The 24,439-nt window shown below is 34.9% G+C and overlaps 1 protein-coding gene and 1 non-coding gene across 9 annotated transcripts in view; one reads left to right on the top strand and one right to left on the bottom strand.

The window, feature by feature from the left end:
* Positions 1-24,439, bottom strand: part of LOC119633982 (protein sickie) — a 320,882-nt gene that overhangs the window by 67,593 nt on the left and 228,850 nt on the right. For 6 of the 8 annotated variants that reach the window (XM_038027862.1, XM_038027863.1, XM_038027865.1 and 3 more), the window contains 6 exons: positions 10,365-10,936; positions 10,165-10,303; positions 8,929-9,243; positions 8,767-8,793; positions 4,911-5,263; positions 4,680-4,831 (listed from right to left, as the gene is read on the bottom strand). In XM_038027862.1, coding sequence (XP_037883790.1) covers positions 4,680-4,831; positions 4,911-5,263; positions 8,767-8,793; positions 8,929-9,243; positions 10,165-10,303; positions 10,365-10,936 — 1,558 coding nt within the window. The remainder of the gene's footprint in view (positions 1-4,679; positions 4,832-4,910; positions 5,264-8,766; positions 8,794-8,928; positions 9,244-10,164; positions 10,304-10,364; positions 10,937-24,439) is intronic. The other 2 variants (XM_038027864.1, XM_038027874.1) reach the window with 1 other exon arrangement.
* Positions 4,537-4,608, top strand: Trnap-agg. The gene has a single exon. It is a non-coding gene; the product is annotated as a tRNA-Pro (tRNA).

Below are 24,439 nucleotides of genomic sequence, written 5' to 3'. Positions count from 1 at the left end.
GAGAGAGAGAGAGAGAGAGAGAGAGAGAGAGAGAGAGAGAGAGAGAGTCAAATTTAACGGACACATTAACTCATGTATTGGAAACTTTTATCAAATCTTTTGCGCGAAAAAATCGTTCCTTCCTATGAAGATTTACTTTTTATTTTTGTCATTGGTTTTGGAGAACAGTTTGTTAATTATATTTCAAATTTTTTAAAGAACATTTATGACAAACTTTAGAAAATCTTACGTTTTTCTTTAACGGTTTATAGCGGGCTTCAAATTTACATATTGCGTGCACAAAAATTGTATATAAAAACTTTGCTTGTTTATTGCATTAGAGATACGCGCGAATCGCGTCGGTTTACGAAATAATTAGAGCGTAGCCAAGATTCAGCTTAAAACAACATACACTTAAAAGTATGGTTTGGCATCAAATGTGATGATGTGACTTTCATGTAATCATAATAACACATATAATTATAGCATTAGGTGTAGCAATCCCACAGATTAAACAAGTTCTTGTTTTTTAATTCATTATTTGTCAGACAGTTGGTTGATAAGCCTGAAAGTTAAGCTTTCAAAATTAAGTAAATAAAGATATGTCGTGTTAAAAGAAATTTAATACAGATAATAGGGAGAAGAGCGGTATATCGAGAGCATTATTATTCTCATGTCTTCGAAATTGTCTTGCCTCTAATGAATTAGGTTAACGTAGAGATAGGATAGTGTATAAGGTGCGTACGTATGCCTGCATAAATATTGAATTTCAAATATTTTAAAGCTTTCTATAAAGAGATTGTTGTGCATAATGATGTTTGCGTTATCAGTGAAAACCTCCAACTTCCTCTTTGGATGATTTAACTTACAACAAAACAAAAGCATCCATATTTGTGATGAGATGAATCAACCACAGAAAATATGATTAGATGCCATAAAAGTGTGTCCATGAATGTTATTATTTACATGCTGGCTATGTGCATGCTCAAGAGTTTTTTCCTTTTTGCTTATACATCTATAGTGCGCTTACCTTTCGAAAGTTGTTTGTTGTATAAATAAGAAGAATAAATTTATATATTATATATATATTCGTTCATATACATAAATACATATATATCGCTAAAACGATGTTTAAGAAAAGTGCCAGCATCCGTGTAAAACCTCAAAACAAACATGAAGCAACTTTACACATACGTGTATATATACGTTTAATAAAAAATTTACAATAAAGTCATTTTTAGAATAAATAGTTGTTCAGAATGAAAATACGTAGTGGTAATACCAAAAATGGTATTGCTAAGTCGTTTCAGTATGCAGAAAAGTAACTGCAGTAAAATGCCGCAAGCTTAACCGCTGTGGAAAGCAAGTAAGAAATACTAATACAATCGTACAAATAGATGTGTTTGTTAAAGGAAATGTTAAGAATGACTTGCACAGTTCGCTTCTTAGATGTTCTGCCCAGACGAGGTGAAAAAATGACTAACACAACGGACAAATAGTCAGCCAGTTAGTCAGTCAGTTAGTCAGCAAAGTCGCCATCACCACCATCATCACTGCCACCACCACCACCACCACCACCATCACGACAGTGATAATGTGTTTGTGGTCAAAGCTTATACTTAAATTAGAATTATCTGTCTCATTCCCGTGATGCACCGAATTACCAACAGACAGACAACACCAACGAGCATTGGTAACGTAGTCACGGTGATGATGGTGGTGATGTATAACAAGTTTTTTTTTTTTTTTTTTTTTTTTTTTTGCCACCAAAAAAAGGAATATAATTTATTTATTATATAAAGAAATAAATGCATTTTGCGGTACCTACATATTCTATACAGTTAAGGTTTTCATTTCTAGCCTAAATAAATACATATTTCTATAAGTAGTTCTTACCGCCTTTTTTAATGCACGGATGAGGTGCGAATGCCATAAAAATAGTAGAAATAGAATGAATTGTGGGCAGAATGTTGTCGCATGCAGTGAGTTTACTAACATATGTAAACTCTCACAAAAGGAAATACCACCGACGTACACATACACATTCTATTTGCAATGGTAGTTCGTACAACAATAGTTGTACAATGGAACACACATTTCATTACGACCGATGTGATGGCAAAAATATCAATGAAGAGTAACAAGAGAAATATAACTAAAGCAAATGTAATGCTGGTTACAAATATTTTCGCCAAATGAATAATGACCATTTCTTTCCAGCATGTCATGATAAAAGAAAATAATTTAAAAAAAAAAAAAAAAAGATTATGTCGTTCAAACGCGATCTTGGAATTCCATCACTCTATAAAAAAAAGACAATAAGGACTTTGCAGGCGGTAAGATATTTAGAGAAGAAAATTAATCTTCTGTGGCAAAATGGATATTCCCTCCAAATTTTTAGTAAACAGTCCTTTTATATATATAAACGCAAAACCAAACCCCTAAGCATATTATAAACATAGTCACGTTGCTATGTAAGGCGAAAAGCAAACTATTGTACGGTGCGGCGGGCATATTATAACCTACACCAATAGGACTTTTATTTAATATCGCTTTGTTTATCTAGTTGCTGTTGCTGCTGTTTTTTTTTTTTTTTTTATTTGTTTATTTTATTTTTTGTTTTCATATAAAAACATTTGTAACTTTAACTTAATGATACTTATCGCTCAGTAAATATCAGCTGTCTGCTTAGATGAGCGTGTATGCACGCGTATGCACGTATAGTTAACCTTTTTAAATTGTGCAACCATAACGTTTTATGATCTTTACACATACACGAAGCTTTCAAGTGATAATTACAATAGATAAGATTAAAAAAATAAAAGGGAAGAGTTTAGAACATTCATCTGCACATTGTGTCATTTTATTACGATATTGTGCGCATACGAAGCCAATTGTTTATAGGCAAAATTTTCAAATTAACTTTTCAATATTCTATTAATTCAATTTAGGTAATAGAGATATAGGGCTTATGATATGGCAAAATATGCCAAAAACACTATAGTGGGACACGACAAACCATTAAACACCTCGTGCCATCTAGTTTAATACAGTTGTTCATGTAACGACTTTTCAAAATAAGGAAAACGATCGAAAAGATTTCAAACTTGGTTGGGTGAAAATATGTCATCAAAACACACACACACACACACATTTCATCAAAATACCCTAAAAATTGTGAACTATTAGTTAAAAAAACGGATAGACAAGCTTAGTTTGATTCAGAAAGTGATTCTGTGATACCGAGACAGCTCGATATCGTCTTATTAAAAAGTGAGTCTATCTCAAGCACTTCTGAGTGTTGCATACTTGCGCATGAACATGATGTACACCTGTACCATAAAGGATGCGGAATATAAAAGTGTAATTGTGTATTAATGGGGCGATAGGTAAAACATTTGCTAGGAAGTAAGGTAAAATCAGAAAGCATTGAAGACACGGTATTTTGTTAACAAATTGTGCAATTATTAAAAGTTAACGTTTACCTCATCTTTATTCAATCTTATGAAATCACGTTTATATCATCGCTCTATCAGTGCGATTATCGCGTGCCTTTGGAAGTTTGCTCGTTGGTTATGTCATCTTATTAGGCTTACAGTACTAACACATCTTATTAGAGAATAATAATAAAGGAGTAAAAAGAAAAAAGCGCCGTCTAAGGCAAAATTTTTCATATTATTTAGCACCTAGCTACCTACTTACAACCTAGCTGTTAGTACTAGCTTTATTAATTTCTTCTTTTTTTCCTCTTACCTATGCAATTGTGTTTGGAGTAATGAGCTCGGAATGTTTTAATTATGGAAAACGTTGTCATAATGGCTTTGCTTGCAATTTCTTAATATATTTTTGTTCAAGAATTTTTTTTTCCCTTTTACTCTACACTGGAAAAATGAAGCGAATGTATTAAAAACTTTTTGTTGGTTTTATTTGAAGAGAAATGCCATAATTGGACGACTGCCAAATTTTGCTAACAAACAAACCAGGATAAGAATGCTGCAACCTGCAAGGATGTATAACTGAATTATTTAATGTTTCGAAATTCTTTTAACTTAAAGCTGCTTTTAATATTAAATGATGTTAAGACATGTAAAAGCATGCGTTATGAAAAAGATTTGCAAACCGACAGTTGCATATGTCTGTTCATTATCATCTCTGAAACCAACTCTTACTAATGTTAAACGCATCCAATCCTCTGGTTTATAGCATGTATCAATCTAAAACTAGATTTGAGTTAAGATTTCTACAAAAGTCATGATGGATAAGGTTGGAATTGCGTCACAATTTTATAAATTCTTCAAGGTAATGGATACAGAAAATGCTTGCTCCAACGTATATAACTTTCTGACTTGTTGTTATTGATATCGAAAACCAAAAATTTTTTTTTGCATATAAAAAAGGTAATGTACATACAATACTACATGAACTACGTAAAACTGTTTGTTTTATACATACGGCTTGTGTATAATTCTCAAATGCTTTTTATATTATGTATATTTTTAACTATCATAATGACGCAGGTTTGCATTATATATGATTGCAAACAATTCGTGTCTAACTGGCTCGTTGGTCTAGGGGTATGATTTCCGCTTAGGGTGCGGGAGGTCCCGGGTTCAAATCCCGGACGAGCCCAAGTTGTCCGCGGTGTTTTTTGCATTTTTTTTTTTAAATATTAATCTTTTTTGTTATTCTTTCGTACTTACATTTGTTGATAATTGGCTGCTAAGGCTTAGAACTTGTTCTCTAGCCTCCATAAGTTCGCGTTTCAAACGTCGAATTTCATGTGCCTGCCTTTCTTCGGAAGTGCCATATAATGAGCTGCCACCAGATAATAAAGAAGCGGCACTGCCATGCACTAAAATTGCAAAGATTATTCGAGATAATATATATATATGTATATATATATGTGATTTAAGCAGAGATCATACACGTACCATCGTCATTTTTCTTAGGATAAGTAAGCTTATGTGTACCACCAGTTTGTGTAACACCAGACACCATTGTCTGTAAACCACCCATGGTATTAGCATGAGTAGGCGACATCGTACCAACAAAACCCCGATTAATAGGTGTGGGTGAGGTGGGTTGACTCCAAGCAACTGCACCACCAGTTGCATTATGATTCGTATTTTGCAAGTTCGCTGCTGCAGCGACTGCTGCTGCTGCCAATTGTGCTGAGATTACGCCGTTATGAGTACTGCCTACTGGTAGACAATAGTAGGGTTCAATTTCTACTTCAGGCCCACGCGACAACATGGAAGGATACATTTTTTCCGATTTTGTTGATCTATATAGAAAATTGAATAAAGTTGTGAATATGAGAACGAATTAAATTCAATTAAAACTTTTGTTTTTGTAAAGTGTAAATTATTAAAAGCTTAAGAGAGAGCTTAAGAGAGAGCAAGCAAAAATAATTTCCATAAGCAAAATAACGAAAACAACTTTAACAACAACTTTTTTATATATCTTTGCTTTAAAAATGTAATGAAAAATGAATGAATGACATTTTTCGTCCTTTAGGCTTTTAAATATTGCCAAAAAAACATCGCACGTCGCCTATTTTCGGAGAGGAATTTGACATAGGACATATGTGCACTGTGTACTGAATGTTGAATAACGCTATTTACGTATCATCAAATGCTTTGTCTTTCATGATAACGTATATGAACTTATGTGCTTAAACTCAATTAATTATTATTAAGGAATGAAAAGTAAGCTCAACGAAAATTTTGAAGCCAATTATAAAATTGAAATGCATAAATTCAAAGGCATATATTTTTGGGTAAAATAATTGCATATAAACTAAAACAAGCTCTTATCGATTGAAATGTTCGTTTTGCTTTTTTTTAAATAATGTCTGATCTTTAAATTTAACTATGTGCATACCGTAAAGCTTGGAGTAAGTAAAAGGCAACTTGCTATATATAACGTCTATCATCATACCACAGTTTGTGCTGCCGAAAATTTCCTGTTTCAATATTTTAGTGATAAACAGGAAATTTGCAATCGTCTGGATTCTGCTAGAGAGGTGTTAATTGGCGCCTACAGCTATGCTACCTACGTAGCGTCCAATGTATATCCATTCGACAAACACTCATAAACAAAATTTTTAAACGAAATTGCTTATATATTAAAAGTTTTACAAAACAAGGAGAGAGATGGTTTGTTTTGTTGTTGTGGTTAAAAGTGAACGGAAATTACAAGTTGATAATAGAATTTGATCAGAAAAAACGAAGCATTGAAAAAATATCTGAGTAGTTGCTTAACTTTATATTTTGTCTGAGTTTAGAACAATTTGCCTTTTTTTATGCATACATTTTTTACTACTGGAAATTTTACAAAATTTTTCTTTTGAACACTACAGGTATTTCAATAACTGTTGATAAATCTAATTCAGCGGCAATGAAGACAAACAAAAATAAAAGTTTGATTTTCCTTTGCTACAATCTCTTTCAGAGGTGTTCTCCAACATTTTGAGGTTTTCTTTTTGTGAAGAAAAAGAGTTTATTAAGACTGCCAAGTTTCCGCTAGAACTTTCTCATTCTATCCAAATCTTTTTCCCTGGACTATCTATATGATATTTGCGAACACATAATAGCCAGCCCGTTTCGGAGAACGCGGTGTTTAAGGCAACAAATAGAGCACTAATTCAGGCAGCTTTTCCATTGCCATTGCTATATCACGTTCAGAATAAGGTCCCTTATCGATATCAGGGGTCAATCATTTCTTGTTACTTCATTTTTGCATTATCGAAATTAATTTTTTGAATATTTTAACTGTTTTTGAATGCAAATACCGATACGGGCTTGGTTCGTTTATAATTGGTAAACCACTAAAAAATTATTGCTTCCGATGATGGAGAGTTGCCACGACGCTTTTCAAGCTTACACTTTCCGTTTGAACTGTATGTTCTCTTATCAAAAGTCACTGTTCAATTTAGACATGAAATTTAAAATTTTTCCATTGTTTCGAAAATACAAGAAGTAACGTGAGTGAAAGCATTGCAATTTGTAAACCATGACGAGGCTTAAAAACAGATTGAGATTTGATAAAACTAATATGAATTTTTTGTTGGACATAGTATATATCAGCCCTCGGATGTAGGCAGTATGGCAACAGTTGAATGTGTTTCCAAAGCATAACAGTACGATCAAAAATATTAGTTATAGGTAGAAAAATAATTCTCACTTAAATCGTTCATGTCTTGCTTTTTAAGATAATAAACAAATATTTAGTTAAATTAAAGTTTTTGTGAAAATATTTATGCTTTAATGTGTGTTGCTTGCTTGCAAAGGATGAATGTACGGAACAATCTGTGTTATTTTACACGCATACACTTTGAAGCAATGGAATGGCTTGAGGGTTGTTAGGATATCTTTTGGTTTGCAGGCTGATACGTTTTGCTTTTTTAGTTTCTTTACCTTAGGGTTCATTTAATTTAAATAAATGTAATAAGAAATGCGGTGTAGAGTAAGAATGTGCATACTAGTATGCATTAAGCGAAAGAGGAATCTTTAATACAAAAGTAAAAAGCATTATATCCAAGCTAAACAACTATCGTACGTATTGTGCGTTTCAGGAAAAAAGCTGTATTTATATATTAACATATATATAACTACATAGGAACAAATATGCTTCCCTATATAATGTTATCTATGAGTCAAATATGAACGTCAGCGTAAAGTGAAACAACTTCTTATAAATCCGAGTGACTTAGCTAGAATTGTTTTGGTTTTTTTTTTATTTATTTTTTATTGAATTTATTTGTTGATCGTATCTTCATAGTTCTAGTAGTTTATAAACTATGTCCCGAACGATACCGACTACGAAGAACGCAAACTAATCATGAAAGAATTCAGTTTTAGATAGTTCTATGAGAATGAAAACGTCGCGCTGACTGACCGTAAGCCATTGAATGAAAAATTGTTAATCAGGCAATGGGAGGAACGAGAGTTGGCCCGCTATAGAGTGCAATATAAAGTAAGTCGGTAATTGTTCCCCATCAACGGTCCCGTTAATTGGGAGGATTTCATAAAGCGCTATGTGTTGCTCGGTGTGGAGTTCAATTTCAACCTGCCAGACTCAAAGGCAGAGATCTCAGCTGGGCTTGGCACTTATTATGTGCCTCCGTCTGGCACTCGAAGACTAATCACCCTCGGCGAGTTACCTGTGCGAATTCCTACTCCGCGAGCACCGTGAATTAAGTCTGCACGGCAGGAATACCCAAACAAACCACTACATAAAAACATCAGTACACTATGTGTGTATGGCTGAACCATCGGTATTCAGCTTCATCACAAATCCTTTGCGTCATGCTTTCATGCATTATCATAACGCCTTCATAGGGTATCTCGTAGCCAGAACTAAAAAAGGCTTTAAGGCGTAAGATTCACTGAAGCGACTTATAAATTAGCGTAAAGTCTAAAGTTTGTACTTTGACGAAGAGAAGTTGCAGCTCTATTCAATATGAGGTTATATCAATTACTTTAAACGCGAAAAATCTCGTCAAATTGTTTTAAGCTTCTAGCACTAATTATCGATGATAGTTTATAAAAGGTAGTTTACGTGATAAAAAACTTCCCTAATGATGGTTTTATATGCATTTAATTATCTACTATTAGCCATTAAAACTACGATGCGATATCATTATGAAATGATTGTTATATTAACTTTAATGATAAGAATAAAAGTTTTATTTACATTCATTCCTATGTAAAAAAATACTAAAGCAAAACCGGCCAAATTAATGAAGCTTTAAAGCAAACTAATGTTGTTTAATAATTTTATCACCTTGGGTATGTCCTTTCTTTCAAGTAGCTTTTGGACATAATATACAGAGTAGGATTATTGAAATATCTTTTAAAATAATAATTACATATATATTTATGAATATAAGATAATTTTCATAAGTTATGTGCAAAGAGATTCATCTATAAAAACATTCCTACTCACCTAATACTATTACTGCGATTCATGCGAGGGCTTTGAACGTATGGTGACTCTGCACCCGCCATGCTTTGACCGCCGGTTGCATTAACCACTGCAGCGGCAGCACGTTGTTGCATAATTTTATGACCATGACGAGACATAGAGGGTGAACCCATTTGCATATTTTCTATGGAGTCTCCGTCAGACAAACGACTGCCTGCTGTATTGCTGTGTTTCAGCCACATGGCATAACTACTGTATTCTGGCTTGACTTCAGCATAGGTTTGAGTATCCGACAATGAACCATCCAACATTTTACCGGGGCGATGATTAGAAATTCTACACAAAACATTTAGATTTGATTTACTAAATAATGATTGAATATTTGCTTATCCGAAGTGCAAAATAAAGCACTTCGAAGTAACTGCAATATCTTAAACGATTAGCATCCTGTTGAAATTTTTTATACAAAAAAAGTGCGCGAAAAGTGGTCCGATTCACAACGTTTTGAAGAGCATGCGTCTTTTGGCCAAAACACGTCAGTGTGCCAAATTTCATCAAAGTATTGCAAATATTGCGGCTTATAAGTTGAACACAAGGAACAAAACGGACAGACGGATAGACAAGCCTAGACCGACACAGAACCACTTTCTGAAACCAGGCAGTAAATGACGGGACCATCTCAAGTCCGCCTGGATGTCGCATACTTCCGCGTAAACATAGTACATACTTGTACCACGAATGACATAGTTAGGCAAGACCGATATCCCTAAATATCTTGCACCACATCACCCCAATGAACTTTTTACGTTTACTTTCGTAATAAAGAAACAATACAATTATATTTTATTCCCATCGAATGGCATACTTTTTCGAGGGCTCTAATATGGGACGGGATGTAAACGACACCAATGAGATTCAAATTTTTCAAAACTGGATTTCAAAAAATAGCCAACAGTCAACTGGGACAGTCAACTTTTATGCCAAGTTATTATTTAGCACCCATTAAGGACAATTTACCGTTAGCGGTATGTGAATGTAAAAATTTACTAATCATGTAATTGACCATAAGCTTATCACTGTGAGTAGATAATTTTTTCTTACTTACATAACAATAAATGTATTCATGCATTTAATATTGCGAAATAATTAACATAGGATTCATTTACATAATTGTTCAGTGTTTGATTGAATAAGCAAACTTTTAATAATGAAGAGTAGCAAAGCATAATTTTGTTAAAGAATTTTTATGAAACATACCTATGCTGGTATACATCGGTGCCTGGTTTTGGTAAGCTGTGTGATCCGGTAGCTAAACGTTCACGTATAGATTGACTTAATTGCGTAGCACCCGGACCAGTCAAAGAATAACTACGATGCTGAGTGTTGGGAGGTATTCCTGGAAATGCAGCGATTGACTTGGTTTTCTATTCAACTTTTGTTTTAAGCTTAATACATACTTGTTATATCACTTGGTAAGGTCTGTGTACCACCCGACATTTTGCGACCATTTCCCCCCGCCGCTGTTCTTGGCACTGCCGATACATGAGCTGTACGTCCATTTTGTGGACCGCCATTGCCGACATTGATCATCATGGCAATTTGTTGTTGTTCAGCGGTAGACGTAGCTGTGCCGTTAGCACGTTTTACGTAGCCGAAACTGGGGGGAACTCCTTTAGTTCGTCCCGAAGGTGATCCCTGTTTCGACGACGCAGTTGTACCGGTTAGGGTGCAACGTGAAGGCGAGGATTTGTCTTTTTGTTCTGATTTGTGGCCTTTTAACGGTTCAGGCATTTTCGACCAGTTGTCGCGAGCATTATTACGTATCGCATTTCCGGAACGAAGTGGACTGTGCTGGTGATGGGAGTGTTGTGGACTATTATTTATACTGTTATTACCGGAGCCGTTACCAATGCCTCCATTACTCATATCCATTTTGGTATTCGAGCCACCGCTTGAACTAGCTTGCGAAGCGGCCGAAGAGGCTACTGCCGTACCAATGCTATCTAAACTACCGCGACTATTCCGTATTCTAAAAATAAATAAAAAAAATAAAAAATTAAAATTTTACGTAATTTATTTATTCATTTTTATTGACAAGCAAATATAAAAGGGAGGAAAGATTCTTTTTATACACTTTTTTAAGCAGGACTTTTTTTCATTTTGTTCGCAAAATGAGAAAATGGTGCTTGTTTTAAAAAACTATTTGAATTATCGAGTTGGCTTTAATTTCCTTGCTTTCACAGTTTAGGGTGATTTTTATCACCCCAAAGTATAGACAGCGACCTTTGACGTCATCATCATACATTTTCCCAATTATCCAGTGTGTTCTAGACACATTTCCTACAAGTTGTAGGAAGTTTTACTCTGTTATTGTAAACAGATGCAACAAGTACTTTTTTTTTATCAGTCACGCACTATCGTCTCAATCATTATCTTTGTTAAGGTCTTTGTGTGCGATATTGTCTGGTTTGTCAGGTTGGGTCAATGTTGCGAGCAAGGCTGCACACGAAGAAGTAAATAAAAGAAAATCATTGAGACGTTAGTACGTGATTGATAATAAACTCTAAAATTGAAAATCGTTCATAATATTAAGCACATTGCAAAGGTTGTAAGATCAAATATTTATATAAATCCTGCAACTGGCGAACTCGTGCTTTATGCACGTAATCAGTAAGTCAAAAGGGAGACCGTACAAACGTCAATATATAAACACATAGGAGCGCATACAATACGACTGAAATCTTCTGGATTCTTATCGAAATCTCTCTTCTCGGCACGCAAATGTCGCTCTGTGTCTTAATTCATTCAAATGGAATTATTGAACGGGATCTTCACCACATCAAAGGGTGAAACAGAAGTCTGCAAGCAATTGAGAACAGCTCTCGAAAAATTATTATATATTACTTTGTCAACTTTCTGGGAACTGTCACATTGGGGTCACACCGTCAATGCAAATGTCATTGACAAAGAAAAAAGGAATTACGAATAAGAAAATATTGGAACAAACTTTCCCGAAGGCAAAATTCTTTTGTTCTGGTCGAAGTCAACAGAACACCACGAAATATTAAGAGAGTAGGACACAATCTATAATTAGATGGAATAATGACTTCAGGGGAGTTTCGAAAAATGCCGAAAGGGATTATGCAAAGTGATTTTACTAGTTTTTCAAACGTCACCCGCACCACTACGTTTCGTAGAAGATGGTAATGTGGAAATGGATGAAATTGCGAAGCTTATATCTTTTGAATCCGAAGCACGAGACGCGGGCCAACAACGCTAGAGAGAGTAGACGGCATACAAGAAAGTATTTCGAACGTAAAACGTTAGAAGAGCAACAATTGTGTAATTTTACGCAACCTAAGCTGCTGTTGTATGCCTTTCCTGTTGAAATGGAAAGGGAAACAACCTCAACCAAACAAATAAGTCATCTACACATTTTAAGTTCATTTTCGATAGATATTCGACAATCAACATGTATTTGCCGACTTTTTGTCGTATACACAAGCGTTATGCGGTTGTAATGAGACTAAAATGATTTTTACCTAAAGCGTCCTACCATCACCGCAAAGAGCACAATCATATTTTACCGAATAATTTTGTAAGATCGGTCTTACGTCATTGCATGTCTTTTGCCACAACGATGTGAAAAAGTTGCAGTTGCAGAGAAACAATAAATCTTCATAGGCCTATGCATGGTGCCTAAAAGTTGAAATTCAACGGCTTATCTCTCCATCTGCAAAAAGAAAAACGTACAAAATTCATAGCCAACATATGTCTCTTGTAACTATAGGCTTATGGACCCACTGCCAACTATTGTTTCAAACGCCGAACAGGAGCTTAACTGGCAGGAATAAATTGCTTCCATATTCCATTCAAATTCTTTTAATCGCTTTAACATGCCGCTACATGCCACAGTTGAGAAAGACAGTTCGAATCGTCACTTATTTGGGTCTTGTTTAGTTAGACAACAGGGCGTCAATTAATGCATAATAGCATTATCCAGAAATTCCACACAATAATGGAAAGAGCAATCAATTGTCATACAACGGTCGTATGAGCTAATGTGTCACCATTTGTACTTTTAGGTTATTGTGCAAGCATCAAAGAAGATCCAGATACAATTCCTGCTAATAAGGGGTACAACGCTATCTTTAGATTGCCGCCGGATCAACATCAGTGATTGGAACGACTATGTACATACACGCGCTCATTACCTCACTTCAAAACCACCCCATTTATTCAAGAGCAGTTGGCAGCAACGAAATGATGTTATCAATCGACCACTACAAGCAGCATACGAAAGCCTGTATCATGTCTTTAAAGGCGACAATAAATATTTCAAGACAAACGTCATAGGCAGAACTGAGATTATCGTTATTTACTAATTGGTGCTCGCTTTCATCGCCATTAAATCAGTCATTCAAAGGAAAATTTCTGATATCCATCTATGACTTGCTGGAAACAATACGTTTCAAGCTTTGCGGGGGGAGTAGTAGGGGGGCGACACTTTGAGCCCTTTCGTCGAATATGAGGACGTAGTGCACAAGGAAATGAACAAAAAGAAAATCATTGAGACGCTTGATACATGATTGATAAAAAAATGCTAAAAATCTTTTATTACATTAAGCGCATTGAATAAATACTGAATTACAACAAGTATAGAATTAAATTTGTAGAATCTAATGCTTTTGTTATATCAAATTTCAGCGCAGAAAAACATAAAACATAAGAAAACATTTGATACCAGAAATCGATTAAACAAAAGCTAACGTGACTGATAATTTTCTTTGCAAAAAATAATTGAACGTATATATCATATATAATTGAGGACATGCTATAAGAGCTTACGACGAACATGTCAAAAGTGTAGAAGATATAAGGTCTTCCAAAATCACGAATTTTCAGATTAAAGATTGAAGGCACATATGAAAGATAGAAACATTTAAAGATGGGAAATCCTTTCGGCTGCATTTCTCTCCTAAACAGGTGCTGTAAAGGAAAAGAGAAACGCGACGATTTGGTCCAGAGTGAGCGCATATTTTACATCTCCAAAATTACATCGCTCACTCTCAGCATTTACGTGCAAGTGAGCTTTTCAAGAGGGAGAGGAAACCACTGTACATCTTTAAAAACCCAATCGTTTTTTTTTTTGGCTTAAAGGCTGCTTTTCATTTTCTAATATATGTGCCGATAAATCAACAGGAAAGAAATTTCTTCCTTAAAATTTCAAGCTTTCTTCTACGCGCTCTTTTATGAACGGAATCCCTGTTGGCAAGTTACGCCACTAGTGTGATAAGAAGTTTAGAATTCCCTTTTTACACGAATTTTTTAAACGAAATTTTATTTAACGCGTGGTAGAAAGAAAAAAAATCTCTTTTTATGGGAATTGTTTTCTTTTAACCCGACTTTCAATATTCTATGAATTTTTCTGATGAATTTTTCATTCTCACTCCTCCAAACTATGCATTGTAATTCTGCGTTATGTTTTTCGTAACTCAGTTCGATTAGGTCGATTAAATGCCCTATATAAGCGAATTATGCATAGAGTATAGATGTAATGTATTTTTCCCGCAATTTTGTTTGATTTTTCAAAGTGTAATTTATTTTTTATAATATATTTAATGAATTAAAATCTGTAAGCACGAAATAAATTCTTAAATGAACTCAAATTGTTCAACATTGTTTAGCGTACGTTCCACTTCCTTTTTTAGGATTGAACCGATGTACTAGTTTTCCTTTTAGTCAATATCTTTTTTTACACGAAATTTTTGAGAACGTGTAAAAAGAGAATTAGTTGTTTATTTATTTTCTCAAAACAAAAAGCATATGCGTACTCTTGATCAGCATCAAACTCTAAACCGATTTAAGCTTTGCATTTGGCAGAAGCGTTGAAAGCTCTTTTACGCAGGTTGGTGCTGAAATTGGGCCAAATCGGTCAAGGAACAAGCCCACAGCACAATATAAATAAACATCTCGGCTTTTCGAGTTTTCTAGCCATGACGTATAAGCTAATAACACGCTGCTTTAGGGTCATCCAGTGACACTTGATTGGTTGGCATAAAACTATAGATTAGCCTTGATAGCACTGAACGTAAAATCGAATTCTGGTAAACTATTTTAAACAATTTTTTTTAAAGCATCAAATTATTTTCTTTTTCGCTCAACCAAAGCGAACGAAAATGTGTTCAGTCTGTAGCTTCTTCTTATTTATTCTTTTCCTATTGATTAACTTTTTTAAAATAAGTTGTTTGTGAGTAGAGTTTCTTTTGTCTTTTTTATTATTGCAGACCGTACGTACATTAATACAGTACGAAGCTAAAGGTAAGAACAGTTGTCTTGCCAAGACCAAGTCTTGTGCTATTTACTAAATGATTTTAGAACCACTGTAATGGAAACTAAATTTTTGCTGTCTTGTCTTTTCTCATTAGATTTCTAATAACTTTACAATGAAAATTCATCAAATTCTCTGGCTGCACTCACAAAGTTGACACATTCGTATAGTTTTTTTGTTTAAAATCTCTTATAATTGACTGACTTTGAGTGAACATAAATGCGTTCATGGAAAGTGTGTTCTACGAATTGAAAGTTGTGATTTCAAATATGTGATGGAAACATGAAAGGATTCACTGAAAAGAATTTAAAAAAAAAAAAAAAATTCTCAATAATGTTGTTGTCATGTGAAGTCCTTTTATTTATAATAGCCATAATAAGTACATAAATTTGCTTAGCAACAACCATTACATATATGGGAAAGTGTATTTTTACAAATAATTTGACATTATGATGAAAAATACTATTTGCATACAGCGTCGTTTATATGATACGCTATGGTTGAGAATATATAGGGGCAAAGAAAAAAAGATTTTAGAATCCCTTAACTTCAGCTATGCTAGTCCTGTCAACCTACAGTATGACGTGTGTGGAAGTTGAAAATTCATAGAAAAGTAAAGAAAAAAAAAAAAAAAAGAAGGCATTGTGAAATTTGCTCATTCAGTAAAGCAATTGCATGTTGATAATGAGTACAAGTTCGGAAAAAGCAATTATTTTTCATATTATCATTTCGACCAAGACACAAATGTTTTCTAAATTTGTGACAAATTTCGTGGGGTTTATGGTGAAAATACTTTAAAATAAAATTACGAGAACACAAATGCTTTGCTGATAAAGTTGATGAGATTCTTAATTGAGAATCCCGAATACCTTATCTTATGACATTGCTGCGAAGTCAAGCGTCATACGAAATAGAATGTTGTATGCAAAAATTTGCTTACAACATGAAATAACAATGAAAAATGTAGTTGACCGAGTCTCATGTTGCGAATCACTGCTGAAATGAAATGAAGAGATTCATAGTAATCGATAAAAAGTCGCTCACGTATGTCAATGATGTGCGAACGGGGAAGGTCGTGGCGTAAGATAGACGAATTTGCATAAATGAGGACAAAGCATTTATGCAACGTGAAGCTATGCGTTCCGTGGGAAAGATCAAGCGCTATGAGTTGACTTAATGTGGCCAAATAATAGATTCCACTTTCTGATTGTCATCAACAAATGGGATTAAAGAGCATAAAGTGAGGTAAGCGCCCAGATTCGCTCGATAGAGAATCTCTCATTTTGGCGGACATTTAAGGAGCGTCGGCCAACCTGCATCTTTGCCAAACTCGAAACAGGTTGTTGCAAAAATGGATAGTGAGTTTAACCATCGACGAGTAGACAACACAAACGTGTGTTGTGCGGGACACGGCCAACTTCGGAAATAAGATCAGAACTCTATGAAAGCCGAGTAATCCTGTTAAAGGTCTTGTTTGATGGACAAATCCCTTTTATCGTTGTGGAACACTTGCCTCGAGGTACCACTTTATACAATATGCGCTCGAATCCTTTACTATACGTCATTGAGAGCCTTCGAGCAAGATCGCACAAGTGACTTATACTGTAATCTGGATCGAATGTAGGCGACGTAAACAGTGGGCTGCACTTAACTATTTTCTAACTCGCTTTAGAAAAACGTAGGACCTTGACTATGTCTTTTCACATTTGGAATACATGATCTCTTATGAACATGCTCCAGTGGAACATCAAGAAGGGCTGATTTTTCTCCATCGGCACCGGCAAAAGAAACCGTGTGCCTGTTTTACTACTTTGCAGCAACTATTTGCTGACCTATTTATTAATTTATTTTCACTTTCCTAAGCGTAATATCTAATGCTTTTGTTGTTATTTCTTTGCAACCCTCTCTCAATGCTATTATGCTCGTAGACGAAACATTTTCTTTTACTAAAATCTATTGATTTTTTATTAACGCTACATGAAAAGTATGAAATAAATATTGTCTGTAACCTTTATGCGAGACGGCAATTTTTTAGTCTGCTGGTCGTTAAGAAAGCACATGCTCAACGTTTTCTCTTTTTTTTGTTTGTTTTCCCAAATTAACAAATACATCGATAAATTATTGCCGAGGCTAAGCAAGAAAATTTCACAATTCGAACTTGTGCCTCAACCGATTTCCTTCAATACCAAAACAGTTATTTCAACGTTTTTCCAATATTTAGTTTGACTTTTTGTGAAACGCCTTGTCTCTGTGTCCGCAATGATCTCACGTTTTGATCGCAATCTTTTTCTCTACGGCATTATTTTGTTATGTTAGCAAACAAGTAATTGGCGTTGCACGCGAGATTTGGAGAAAGTGTAGCCTTTCGGAGCTGGATTCATGTACTTTTACCGCTGTTTCACGATGCGCTGTGATTAAAACGCATAATCCGTTTGGAAAAGTGCACAATTTTAATGCCAATAGACCGACATACTTCAGTGTGTTACAGATCAGCTTTTCATGCACAAAATTTCATTTTACTATTATCAGAAATCATTTTCACAGTTTTTTTTGGATATTTTCTCGATGTAACCCCTTCTCATCTAGCGTTCGCTGTCAATTTACGCACAATCTCGCTTAAAACTGGTAAACTACTAATAAATTATTATTTCCTAACTAAGAAGAGTTCCCATAACACTTTTTAAGTCCGCCTCGATTTTCCCATGGAAAAAGTACAAAATTCGTATTTTGAAATTATTTTGTACGTAAAAAAAAGGCATCAATTAAAGCTGAGTAACCACCAGTGAACAAATGATCGAAATGAAATAAAATTTTGTTGGGCGTTATTTGATGGTTGACACTTTTCAAAAATAATAGGGATTCTTTGCTAGCAACGACTAAATCATTTTGGTACTATAGGTCAAAAGTTCTAACAATGTTTTAATTGCGTGGACTAGGTTTCTATTGCAATTTTTAATTATAAATTTATTTTGCGAAAAAGTATTAGGTATGCCAATAAATTCTCTTCAATTTAAGTGGTGGTGGTCTCTTGCCTTTTAGCGGGCGGTTTGCAGATACTCCCACGGTTTCGAGACGAAGTAGTCATCGATCCATTTTGTGAGCTGCTGACTGGTTGGACACTTCTGCGCCCGTCTGAACCAGTGAAGAATGCACCAATCATAAAAAATTGCCAGTCCAAGTTTGAAGATGATTTTTTTGGATTACTTTTGCTGCGCAATTTTGTTGCACAATATCCCGCAAATCACTTTCTGTTTCATAGTTTCTTGCATTCTCACCCTAAGCCTAGTTAATCATTTTCGTAGCGCCGGCTGCATTTTTTTCCCAGCTTAACACAGAATAAAATGTAATGCGGTATACAATGTGTGTCTATACATGATATTTTGGGGAAGATGAGGGCGGTAAGTAGATTTTATAAAGCTACCAAGTTCAGCGAGAAAACTTATTTGGTACTTAGTTACTTTACAAAGTTGGCAAGAAAATCCTATAAAAATATTATGAAAATTTTATTTTGTGTTTTGAAGTTTGATTGTCATATTTCGAATACCATTTATGTGCTTATCAATTCTATTTATACTCTTATTGATATTGCCGTATTGGCAACATTTAGAACGAAACTACACAACCCTATAAATTGCTTGATCAGCATCAAATTGTCAATAGGTTTAGTGATGCCTCTCTCTCCGCCCGCCTAATGTCCGTATGTCTCCCGTTCGCTAAAATCAGATTTACCAAAAAGAGGTTCTTACAGGCAGGTGTTAAAAATGGGCCAGATCAATCAAAGCGAACGCCCAGCGTACAATGTAAACTGAAAACATGTCTGTTCTCAAAACCAAACAACCCACAACAGATCTGGCAAGAAGAGTTTTTGCGAATATTGCACGTATCTGCATAAAAATCGAAAAATCGGCCACGCCTTTGAAATACAAAAAAAAGAAAGTATTTATTTTTTGTTTCTTTTACGATAAGGAAGGCGAATGCAGCCGAATATAATTTTATTACCTGAATTAAATAAAGTGTAATATTTTAAATTCTTTCTTCCTTCTCTTTTTTCAATTGCTAAACACTGTAAAAAGTTTCAAATAAACTTAAGGACTTTTTTGCTTAATTCAATTAAAACTTTTTATTTCTGTCCTTTCATTATTATTTGTTTTAAAACTTTTCATAACTGCTCCTCAAAGACGCACTAGAGAGCGAGTTGTGATTAATAAAACAGAATTTTCATAGCGGCATGGGAAAAAAGGTGCGTTGAAGGAAACTACTAAATAACAATATTAATCTTCACGTTTAAGAGCCAAAGTTAATTAAAAGAAAGAAAGAAATAATGGTTTTTTACTTCAGTGTTCAGTTTAATGGATATGCTGTGCAAATAACGGCATAGTATAAGCAAGAAACGGATATAGCTGCCAATGACACGTTATAAGTAACAACACGAAATGCTCAAGCATCTCATAGCAGTAAGGCTATGTGAAACGTGATCCGAAATGAAAATCATGCTTACAAGTTTTACAAATTTCTCTACAAACTTAAATAAATACTTTACTAATAAGGTTTAATTAACAAAACGCCATAAAATTTACTTTAGAAATTAATAGTTTGCTAAACAGCGAAAATTGTGCTTAATGAATAATTATGAAAAACATGTGAGTGCCTTAAGAAAAAAACACATTTTAAATTATATATAATATATTAAATTGCTAAGAGAGCTTCCGGCAAGAGGAATACATTATAAGACTGTAATTTCCAAATGACAGTAAATTTTTTTGTGCTCTACCGGGTATAAGAATACTCAGTACAATTTGCAGTGGCGTCATGTAGCGACTTAGCGGTTCCTAAACTTTTGGAAGTCATTAAAAAACTTTATCACAGTGACAGCATTCTTGTGGATGCTCATCGCTGAGTGACCAGGTAGTGGAGCCGCCATCAACTTTTGCTTACCCAGGCCGCAGCCTTGCGATTTAGCTAGTAGTGGCGCTTATCATCTCTGTGCCGACAAGCTACAAGCTATAGAGCATTTGGAGGTGAACGAATATTCATTCGTCATGCTGTCATAGGCATAACGCCACTCATGCTGGACAGAGTGATTAACAATTGTAGATATTATGCGCGTCAATGTATTCCAAGCTGTGGTACACATTTGAAATGTATATTGTTCAGAATGTAACTTAATTGGATATGTTGGGCTGTTTCATTTTCAAATTGTAAAGGATGTCACTCAATGAATATCAGTCACATATACCTCTGTATGTGTATTGAGAAAGATTTCTAATGAATTCTGTTTTTTAATTTCCCTAGCAACGGCCTTGAAAAATGGGACGGGTAATTACGTAGCTGACAGTTACTCAAATGGCTGAATATAACAACGGAAGCAAAATTTTTCGCACGTGCTTTCCCCTCCTTGCTCTTTTTTCAATAACTTGACAACAATCGGTTATTGTTTGGTTAATATTTTGATTCCAATATGGCAAGCCTGTGGATATGGCACGTCGAACGAAAACTTTGCATTTGATATTGTTGTCATTGTAGCTAAAGGTGTTGTGCAAAATGTCAGCGACATTACACATTTGAAAGTATCCGAAATATCGGGTTGACTACTTCAAATAATCAAATAATAAATATCGATTGAAAAAAAAAAACTTCACATAAAATTGATCACAGCAAAAAAGGCGAAATTATAAAAATTATATATATATCTACTGCTAAGAGCAATCGTTCAGCTGTATTAGGCATCGGCTAAAGAATATCTTGTTTTGTTTTGAACCTTTTTCTCTCTCTCTCTACAGCAGAGTAAATCATCTGTTCTTGTTTTGTGGAAGAAGAAGACGAATTAAGTACATAACTGCGAGCGTGAAAATATTACAAGAGAAAAAAAAATTTTGTTCCTCGGTGTGAATAACTGTTGCAAAAATACCAATCAAAATAAACAAGAAAAATGCATAAGAACACTACTCGTACACCGTCGGTAGATATGAAGTTCATAAGCAATGGAGCCTTAATAAACGCCGTTCGTAAATATGAAATTTTGTACAATCGCGAAACTAGTGGAAGTGAACATATTCACAGAAGAGAGCAGAAGTGGGATAAGGTAGCTCTGGAACTCTTTCCACATTCAACAAAATATAACTTTAATCTTCGAGAAGGAATACGTGCCACCATCCGACGGCGTTGGCAAAGGGTTCGAGATCTTGTTGGCGGCAGAGTCCGAAAGATGAAGAATGTAGAAAATTACGCGCGAAATAATGAGGATGGTCTCATAACACAGTGTGCATTTTTATTACCTTTCATGAACTCGCCGAATTGCGCGATGTTGGCCCAAAAGTTCGGTTTGCAAAAAAACACATCCATTTCCAGCGGTCTCGAAGATGGCGATGACGATGACAATAATAATTTAGAAGGTATCGATTTAACATCCGATGCTAATCCGGGTAATTCTCCTATTATCGGTGAGGACATTCAGTGCATGAAGTTCAAAAAAGAAAAAACTCATCCCAATGAAGTCACATCTCCAGCGCCTGAGTATCAAATCGATGAATATGATTCGAGTGTTCCAGAACAATGCAATTTTCTTATTTCTAATCCGCGTAGCATCAAAGTTACTGACGAAAATTTACATTTTCGCAATAAGGGTAACGATGGTGTCGAAGCTAATAATTCTGCTGATAAGAACTGCAGCAATTCTCGAAAATTTTCTAATTTTGGAAACAAAGGCAGCGTCAGTGACGTCGCAAATAATCAAAGTCAAATATTGACCCGTAATATCTTAAACCGGCAACGTTTGGATTCACAAGATGATTATTACAATCAAAATGCAGATCTCATGTTTCTCTTATCCTTAGCTCCCGATTTGGGTAAGGTGCCGCCAGCTTCAAAAGCGGCTGTTAAAGCCCAGATAGTCGCGACCATAGCACAGGCAAACTTGTGTGCCTAGCAAAAGGTGGTTTCATGAAAAGAAATAAATTTTATCGGAAATTCACAATCTGCATTGTCATTATATGTAATTGTATTGATTCTTTTCTTCTTATCATCATTACAATAAAGCTGAGCATTATTATTTTCATTTTTAATACTCTCTTCTGGCAAATATGATTTCTTTTTATTTGATAATTGGCCACCATCACGCCAAATGCATTAGCCGCAAAACCCTGTAGTGGATCACTGCCCACCACTAAATAGCCTAACCTATCCTACAGCGGTTAAGAAAGTGCTTCGATTCATTAAAATATCGAAAGAGTTGTCGCATGCAGGTTGAATGCAGGAAAACAATGCGGATAGATGGACGGACAGACAGACAAGCTCAAATTGATATAGAAAGCCATTTCGGTCGATCGATATAATAGAAGATTAGTTTATCTCAAGTCTTTTTCTAGATTGCGTACATGCTTAACATATGCTTATATAACAATATATGCTTCATTACGTATTTCAATGCTGCGGTTCGAAGTAGACCAAATATGAATACAATGAATGAAAAAAATGCATAATAACAAGATGTCTAAGTTGACATATTACAAAAAAATCCCGCGCTATTATTGGCTATGCATTTGAGACGTCTATGTATGTTGAATGTTGTTAGATGTACATCCAGCTAGCATAGTTTCTGACTTCATTTAGCCTAAAAGTATTTTGTTTTTTTTTTGCCTGACACTTTTCATGTATGCAAAGGTGTCTGGTACCAATGTGCTTCGGGTGTGAATGGTGTCTCGTACTGACGGCGAGTGTTTGTGCATTTTGCTTTGTGCACACCGCTACATAACTTTATGAAATAATAATACATTTTAATTTCATTTCATATGTCACCTTAATATATTACTTTTTTCGTAGTTTATGAAATTGCTTAACATTCAGGTTCCGACCTAGACATTGAGACTTTGCTTTCCAACTGATGATCTGCACGATCAAGCATAAAAGCAAAATCGGGACACGATCGAGTCTCACTCGCATTGGCTGCCCAGGCAACACCGCAGTGTGCCATATAATCAGCAATTGGTCTTCACATACAATGCAATAAACGGTAATTAGAAGTTTTCTTAAGGTAACCCAAGAAAATATAGCAAATATATGAAAATATAGTTCCTTTTAAAACTTTTAGGAACGCCGTGATGGGTATAAAAGATTCGGCCACGACCGAATATTTTTGTTCTTGTTTTCTGCTTCTACAACGATTTTACACTGATTGTTGTATAAAGGCTTGCACGGACGTACGTGACATCCCGAAGGACTTGAGATAAACCCCCAGCTTTTATTATACCGGCCGACTCCGAAACACTATCTGAGTCGATCTAAGTTTGTCTGCTCGCCAATTTTTGAGATATTTTAATGAAACTTGGTGCGCCGAAAATGCTACCGATTGGACCACATTTCGATCACGTCTCATATAATGTTTTATTTGAAGGAGTCATTGTATGTATAACTGCAACGTAGGGAGGAAAGTAGAAATATACGATACTACTACTACTTAGTAAAAGCATCACGAGCGCTGATATTGATAATTCAAATTCATACACTCTTTACTTATTTTATTCTCCCAAATCGTCTGCTTAAAGAGCACACAGTTCACCTTAATGTAAGTCGCGGGAGAAATCGAGGTGCCATTCGAGGTGGGAAATCATCCGCCTGTGTGGCCGAGTAGGCAAGAGTCTCGACTTTCAACTCAATTGCGGTAGAGTTTTCAATAAAACCGAACGCCTTAGATGCTAGTGCTTTAAGACTTTATTCTTAGAATTTATTCTCTGGCTAAATTTATAATAATAATAATAACAATAATAATAATAAAATGAGAAATTGAATTGGAAGTATTTCGTGTGCTTGCAATCGTTGCCTTAATGGTAGCAAAAATTTTCTCTTGTAAGTCAAACAAGCTGGATTCCAAGCTATGGTCCTCTGAAAATGTGAAGATCTTGTCTGAATGGCTTATTTGACGTTTCGCTACCCATTGTTACAAATGCAAGTATCATTTTCAAGTCATTTTAATTTCGTCGGTATTTGAAGTACAATAGCGTAATAGAATCCGTATTATAAGCAATATTCAAAAATTTTCTAAGCCCAATACAGAAATTCTATGGTTTTCTTTAAATTCTAACCTTTAATAAAATGTTACGGTCGGATATCCAAGGTTTTTATAGTTTTTTGCATTCCTTTGTTTTTCGCACCTGCTGTTTATTTAATTTTGCTAACAACTAGGCGGTTAGGAAACTTTTAAAAAAA

Source organism: Glossina fuscipes, unplaced genomic scaffold (assembly GCF_014805625.2).
Source record: "Glossina fuscipes isolate IAEA_lab_2018 unplaced genomic scaffold, Yale_Gfus_2 2, whole genome shotgun sequence".
In the NCBI taxonomy this organism is placed as follows: domain Eukaryota; kingdom Metazoa; phylum Arthropoda; class Insecta; order Diptera; family Glossinidae; genus Glossina; species Glossina fuscipes.
This window is presented reverse-complemented; position numbering and strand designations above follow the sequence as displayed.